At 43.2% G+C, this 7,634-nt stretch overlaps 1 protein-coding gene across 2 annotated transcripts in view; it reads left to right on the forward strand.

Moving 5' to 3' along the window:
- Positions 1–5,771, forward strand: part of LOC122929494 (serine/threonine-protein kinase 10-like) — a 64,704-nt gene extending 58,933 nt beyond the window's left edge. For both annotated transcript variants that reach the window (XM_044283097.1, XM_044283098.1), the window contains exons 16-18: positions 3,988–4,113; positions 5,364–5,477; positions 5,564–5,771. In XM_044283097.1, the coding sequence (XP_044139032.1) occupies positions 3,988–4,113; positions 5,364–5,477; positions 5,564–5,668 (345 nt within the window). In that variant the 3' untranslated portion in view covers positions 5,669–5,771. The remainder of the gene's footprint in view (positions 1–3,987; positions 4,114–5,363; positions 5,478–5,563) is intronic.
- Positions 5,772–7,634: the final 1,863 nt, after the last annotated feature.

The following is a 7,634-nucleotide window of genomic DNA, read 5'->3' on the forward strand; positions in this document are numbered from 1 at the left end:
CATACCTTGAACCATTTATCCTCAGAATTTCTTTGTTTATATAAAATATTTTAAAACCTTTTAATCTTGTTAACGAGCTTTAACCATGTATTTATACTTGGGGTATTAGATGAGAACCGAGCCCGTGCAATCAAGAGCCTTGCCCCAAAAATTATTTTAACCAAAAGAATCCTTTTATATTTGACACCCAACCTTGGAAAGATCACTCAAAATCCAAGACTCCACCGTAAATGGAATCGCCACTTTCAATTTTTGGGTAGTATAATTATGGATTGCCCCCCCCAATATTCTTTTAGTTTTGAACAAGTCCAAAACATATGTAAATGATCGGCCTCAGGTGAATCACACCATGGACAATTAGAAGTGTTTCTCAAACCCTGTTTGTTAAGCCATAAAGGTGTGATATAAATTCTGTGTAAAATATTAAATTGAACCAATATGTGATAAAAATTATGATAAACTAATCCCACATTCACCAATATATTATCCCAATAATCCAATTGAATCATTGGGCAATCCCTTCTCCAGGTCTTTTGCCCAGTGGAATATATGTTAATAAATCGTGCTTTAAGTAGATATTTATAACATTGAGAAATCTTAACCCTCCGTGCTGGCTTTACTATCAAATCATGCAAAAACGTGGAAGTGTCTATATCAAAAAGCGATTTTTCTTTTATACTAGAAAGTGCCGAACGTAACTGAAAGTACCGAAACCAAGATAAATTAGATGTGTTTTCTCTTTGCGCTAACTCCAAAAACAAAAAAATATGCCCATTCCCAACCACTTGTGCAAGATAATAAATATTATTCTTTTGCCAATATTGATCCCCAACCAATTCATCTAAGGCCTGTAAATAATAATTATGCCAAAGGGGAGTGCGACAAAGGGACTCCTTTATTCCCAGCCAATCTCTAATAGTACTCCAGGACTTGATGAGTAGCTTCACAGCAACTTTGTAGTCCTGTTGGGGATTGATTAATTGACCAGATTCCAATAAAGTAAAGATATTATCATGTGAAGAAATCTTCACCAAGGGTCTACAAAGTGGGCTTTTCTCCCATTCATAATACAGCCATAACTGTGATGCTATAAAATAGCCCTTGAAACAGGGAAGATTTTATCCTTCCTGTTCCATCGGCTTATAAAAATTCTCCAGTTTAAAGAGAACCTTTCACTAGTTTAAAAACGAAAAACTAACTATATCAGTGGGCAGAGCGGCGCCCAGGGGTCCCCCTGCACTTACTAGTATGTCTGGGTGCCGCTCCGTTCGCCCGGTATAGGCTCCGGTGTCTGCAGCTCCCTCTGTTGTACTGGGCGGAGTTTATGTATTAGGGTTGTCCCTTGCTGCAGCGCTGGCCAATCGTAGCGCACAGCTCATAGCCTGGGACCTTTCACCCTGGGCGCCGCTCTGCCCTCAGATATAGTTAGTTTTTAGTTTTTAAACTAGTGAAAGAAGGTCCTCTTTAAGCCTAAGCTGAGAGAAGTCTTAGAAGAAATAGTGATACCCAAGTATTCAAATGAATCAGAGATCTTCAAATTACTAGAAAACTCCTCACTGAAAGGTTCTAGTCTATCTAAAGACATAAGAATGGTCTTAGACCAGTTAATATCAAGAGCCGAAACTTCTCCAAAGGTGTTTGAATAACATCAACTTGAATAACGCTCAGTATTAGGATGTTGTATGTAAAATAAAACATCATTGGCATATAAGGAAATACGATCTTCTGTTCCCTATATCCCAAACCCTTCAATCCTGGGGTCCTGCCTGACTCTAACAGCAAGGGGCTCAATATAAATGTAATATATAAAGCTAAGTGTATGTGTGTGTGTGTGTATGTCCGCTAAAGGAATCCGCACCGTCGCATTTACAATCACGAAATTTGGCACACGGGTACATCAGGTGTCCGGGAAGGTTTTAGACTGGGACTCAGCTCTCTAGAATGTACCGTTCCTGAGATATTCCAAAAAAATGCATTAGCCCATAGAAGCTTGGTCACATGACCCTTATCAGCCAATAGAAGCTCGCAGGTCCTTCAGCCTCCACACACAGTTTTACTCCAGGTTTCCATAACAACCCAGCCATTTATTTTCACTGCTGTAGATGAGTTTTAAAGGAAATCTGTCACCAGGATAATCACTATTGAAGTAAAGCCATGGCCTAATAGCACTTAGTACCTTATTTCCAGATGTGCCTTTGTTCCAGCAATAGTTGTTTATCCTCTGAAAATCCAGTTTATTTGGTATGCAAATGATCCAGTAAGGTGCCCAGAGGGGCGTCACTCTTGCAGGAAGGAACCCAGACATGCCCCCTGCCACAATGTATCCACCCTCAAAAGACAAACTTAAAACCCCACCCCCAGGTCCCGCCAAGCCATGCCCTGATCCAGTTAGGCCACGCCCCCTCACACTCCTCAGCCAACAGGGATTGAAAAAAGGATGTTAAAAATCAACTTCTAGGTGCAACTAGGCCACCCCCCCTCGCCCCTCCTACTTATTAGCCGACAGGGATTGTAAAAAATTAAGTTAAAAATCAACTTCTGTCAGCTGCAGGGGTGGGAGGGAGGGTGACTTTCTCCCTGCAGTTCACACTCAGACAGAACAGTGCTGCTGTCTTAGACTGAGCTGTTTAAAAGGACACGCCCCTAATCCAGCTAGGCCACGCCCTCCTCCCACTCCTCAGCGACAGGGATTGAAAAAATTAAGTTAAAAATCAACTTCTAGGTCCCGCTAAGCCACGCCCCTGATCTGATTAGGTCACGCCCCTCCCACTCCTCAGCCGACAGGGATTGAGAAAATGAGGTTAAAAATCAACTTCTGTCAGCTGCAGGGGTGGGAGGGAGGGTGACTTTCTCCCTGCAGCTCACACTCAGACAGAACAGTGCTGCTGTCTTAGAGTGAGCTGTTGAAAAGGACATCCTTGTGCCCTTCCAGGCCCTGCGCCGGACAGAGGACAGGGAGTCTGAAAACCGCACTGTCCGGTCTCAAACTGGACCTATGGCCACCCTAGGGGCAGGCTGCTGTGGAGGTCACAGTTAAGGAGATGGTTCGCTATGGAGGTCAGTGTTAAGGGGCAGATTGCTGTAAAGGCCACTGTTAAGGGGGCAGTCCCCTGTGGAGGTCACTGTCAAGGGGGTGGTGTTCTGTGAAAGTCACTGTTAAAGGGGCAGGCTGCTGTGAAGGTCAAAGTTAAGGGGGTGGGCTGCTGTGGAGGTCCCATTTTAAGGGACAGGGCACTGTGGGGGGGCTGTGGAGGTCACTGTTAAGGGGGCGGGGTGCTGTAGATGTCATTGTTATCGAGGATAGTGTTGATATCTTTTAACGTCACACACAAACATTAAATGAAATAGATGAAATATACCAGAGCGAAGCCGGGTCCTTCAGCTAGTATCAAATAAAAGTGGTTCTTGACCCATAATGTTGCTTCCATGGTTGTACTCCTACACAGAAACAAGACATGAAAGCTGTTGCAGAACATGAGCCCTCAAGGTTATGTATTAAAACCCGGGCTGTGGAGTCAGAGAGTAGAAATGTATTGAGTCCAAAATAAAGTGATGAAATATGACTAATATTGTATTATCTATTAAATCTATTAAGCCTTTTACGTATTTAACTTTATAATAATTTAGGAAAGTATAACAATAGTAATCATACAGCAAATATATGATTTGTTCTATCAATCTACAGGTCCTATCTCTTATAAAACAGTGATAACTAGGTCGTTCAACAGTAAATTTATGATTAATAATTATTATACAGCCATTTATGAAGTAGTTGGAGTGTGGAAAAAGTTGTCAAAAGTTTGGTCTATCGACTCTATAGCCTATATTAAATAAGAATGGGGGGGGGGGGGGGGTCAGAGTAGGAACCTCCCCTCTACAAACCTTGTTGTAGAAACCCGAGACCTGAGAGCAAATAACAAGTACATGAAGTCCATGCTACATAAAGTCCAATTTACATTTTTATTCAAAAGATATGTTTCCTTTTAGTTCTTGCAACAAGAAACAATCAGACAAAAGGAAGAGTCTCAGAAATTGCAGCAGAAGCAAGAACAAGAGCTTCAGAAGTTCAAGGAACATCTAGAAGAGACGTGCAGGGAGCTGGTGCAGATACAGGTTAAGAACAACGTGATTTATATTCGCAGAAGCTCTCCAAGGCTTCCTTGTTTGTCTGAACCTTCTGTATGTTCAGATGATTACACAGTAAGAAGCTGCATCTAGAATTGACACAATGGGGGAGATTTATCTGTGCCGGTCTTGGTATCCCCTGCACTGCCGGAGGATGCGCCTGAGTACAAATCTTCAGCAGCACTGAGCTGTCTTGCCACAAGCCCCTTTGGAAAAGTGGTGAAGGCGGCTTTAAAAATGGCACTTGCAACAAATTGGTTGAAAGTCAAATTTTAAAAGTTGCAAACACACAGTTTCAACTTATTTACGTCACTTTTCTGGCGTAGGAAGATAATAAATCTCTCCCAATGTCCATATCATTGGACTCCATTTGGGTAGAAGGAAACAGAACCCATACTGATATATCTGTAAAGAATAAATCAAGGCAACTGGACGTACTGTAGATTTCTTGAAAACGTTTCACTCGTTCTTCCAACGAGATTTCTCAATTCTGAGTGACTGTACAAGAATTCTGGGAGAAGCCAAGCTTGAATAGAGGTGGGGGGGTTAGACATCTATTGTCTGCCACATACAATGCTGTCTTGACACCTTTTTCTGGGAAGTCTTTATCACCTACTGACTCCAATTAGGATAATAGAATCAACACCTTTGACCCCATGCTGGGTATAATGACCTCTGACCCCATGCTGGGTATAATTACCAGTTGTTGATTCAGTTACATATTTATTCCCAGAATTCTTGTACAGTCACTCAGAATTGAGAAAGCTCGTCTGAAGAACGAGTGAAACGTTTTCAAGAAATCTACAGTACGTCCAGTTGCCTTGATTTATTCTTTACAGATATACCATGACCTGGATAAATGAGAACCTTCACAGACATAACCCATACTGAGCCCCAAATCGTCTGAACATGAAATATAGTTATTTTTAAAAATTTCTAAAAACAGATTTGGGAGGAGACTGTGTGTGTCACAGAATGGTGCTCTGTATGTAACAATATTCTCCCCTAGAAGCAAATCTTCTTTTGGAGAAATTCTTCATAATACGGCATCTGAAGGAACACATGCCACAATTTTTGTTTCTATTCATACAACATCTAACAGGAAAGCTGTAATTATATGTTTATAAGGCCTTACATAAATCCCACTGTAGCAAGGGATTGCTCTCTAAGCAGTTCCTAATATTGTTCATAAAGTGTTCCTGTTCTCATTCATGAATATGTGTTCCTTCCACAAACAGGAAGAGAAAATGAGAACTCTTCATGACCAAGAAATAAAAAAATTACAACGGTTGGACGCCGAACATAGGATGGAGTCAGAGCAGTGGCAGGAGCGTCTACGTCTTAGTAAAGAGGTACAGGGTCATATAAAACTTTTGGTGAACAGTTCCAATATTTCTATAGGTCCTTCTGATGACACATGCTGTTGTGTTCCCTTCAGAACCTCGACACAGAATTTGCTTCCAGGCAGCAGCGGATCACAGGGACTGGAAAGCAGAAGTACAAAAGCTCGGACAGGTGCACTTCCTGGTTCTCCCCTTCTTGACAGCAGCGAACCCAAACTATGAGGAAAAACACTCTCCCATTCAGTTCCCTCTTGTAAATGTTTTGTCGGTGTCATACATTAAAGACTGCATTTTAGTTGCCAAGTGTTTTATTTGCTCTTTTTTTTCTACTATGTAGAGGAAAAAAAATTTAAAAAATGTAAAAATGTCACATAAATACATTATTTACAGAGGTGTCTCTGCCGTCCACAGTTCAGACACAGGGAATGGAACGATCTTTAAACATTTAGGCTACTTTCACACTTGCGTTCAGAGCGGATCCGTCTGAGACGGATCCGCTCATATAATGCAGACGGTGGCTCCGTTCAAAACGGATCCGTCTGCATTATATTGTAAATTTTTTTCTAAGTGTGAAAGTAGCCGTCCAGACTTTTACATTGAAAGTCAATGGGGGACGGATCCGTTTGAAGATTGAGCCATATTGTGTCATCTTCAAACAGATCCGTCCCCATTGACTTACATTGTAAGTCTGGACGGATCCGTTTGCCTCTGCATGGCCAGGCGGACACCCGAACGCTGCAAGCAGCGTTCAGGTGTCCGCCTGCTGAGCGGAGCGGAGGACAGACGCTGCCAGACTGATTCATTCTGAGCGGATCCGCGTCCACTCAGAATGCATTAGGGCTGGACGGATGCGTTCGGGGCCGCTTGTGAGCCCCTTCAAACGGAGCTCACAAGCGGACACCCGAACGCTAGTGTGAAAGTAGCCTTACTTTTCATAGTTATATGGCTGATGATTCTTGTACTGTATGTCATCAGTCATTAGGAATCTGACAAATCATCCACTTCTTGCAGCTTTAAAGAGACTCTGTTAGCATGATCAACCATATTAAACCTGGCAAATTGCCTGGTAGGGTTGATCATGCTGACTAAAATTATACCTTTCTTTTGTTTGTATGTTAAACAGATGCAGAGATATCAGTGTTTTTAGTCATATGTAAATGAACATGGTGGAGCACCAGGGGGTGGGACTGAATCCTTGGAGTACTGCTTGTGCACCCCACTGTTCTGCATACTCCCTCCACCCCTTGATTGACTGGGCTAAACATCAGCATGCTGAGGGCAGAGCTGTGCCCTAGCATGTACATATCAAATACATTACATACTATAGCCTTACCATGTTGAAAATCAAGGTTTTCTATGCTTAGAAAGCTAATACATATTACTGGTTTATTCACAGGCACAATATATGATTCTAAAGAAACCAGTAGTATGTATTAGATTTATAAGTATAGACAGGGCCGGTGCTATAATAACGCAGACCAAGCGGCCGCCTTAGGGCGCAAAGATGGAGGGGGGGTGGAAAAAATATTTTTTTATTTTTTTTTAAATACCCTGAAGCGCTTCATTAGTACAGGAGGACCGGGAAGCGGTGAAGGATCTGTACTCGCCGCTTCCTGGTCCTCCGCTCGGCTATCTGCTGTAAAGGGCTGCGCACCATGTGACCTCACTGTGCGCAGCCTTCACAGCTGACAGCTGAGAACCAGGAAGAAGAACGAGAGCGCTGGTGGTGAGGAGCGGCTGCATCCAGGAGCAGGAAAGGTTATTTTTATTTTATTTTATATGCGCTGATGGCTGACATGGGGGTGCATGATGGCTGACATGATGGGGGGCAGATGGCTGACATGATGGGGGGCAGATGGCTGACATGATGGGGGGCAGATGGCTGACATGATGGGGGGCAGATGGCTGACATGATGGGGGGCAGATGGCTGACATGATGGGGGCAGATGGCTGACATGATGGGGGCACTATGGCTGACATGGGGGCATGATGGCTGACATGGGGGCTTGATGGCTGACATGGGGGCCTGATGGCTGACATGGGGGCTGATGGCTGACATTGGGGGCTGATGGCTGACTGATGGCTGACATGGGGGCTGATCTGAGGCATTGGGGGTATGATCTGAGGTTTGATTAACACTGGAGGTCTGATTGCTGGTCTGACCTG

Source organism: Bufo gargarizans, chromosome 2, assembly GCF_014858855.1.
Source record: "Bufo gargarizans isolate SCDJY-AF-19 chromosome 2, ASM1485885v1, whole genome shotgun sequence".
NCBI classification, from domain to species: domain Eukaryota; kingdom Metazoa; phylum Chordata; class Amphibia; order Anura; family Bufonidae; genus Bufo; species Bufo gargarizans.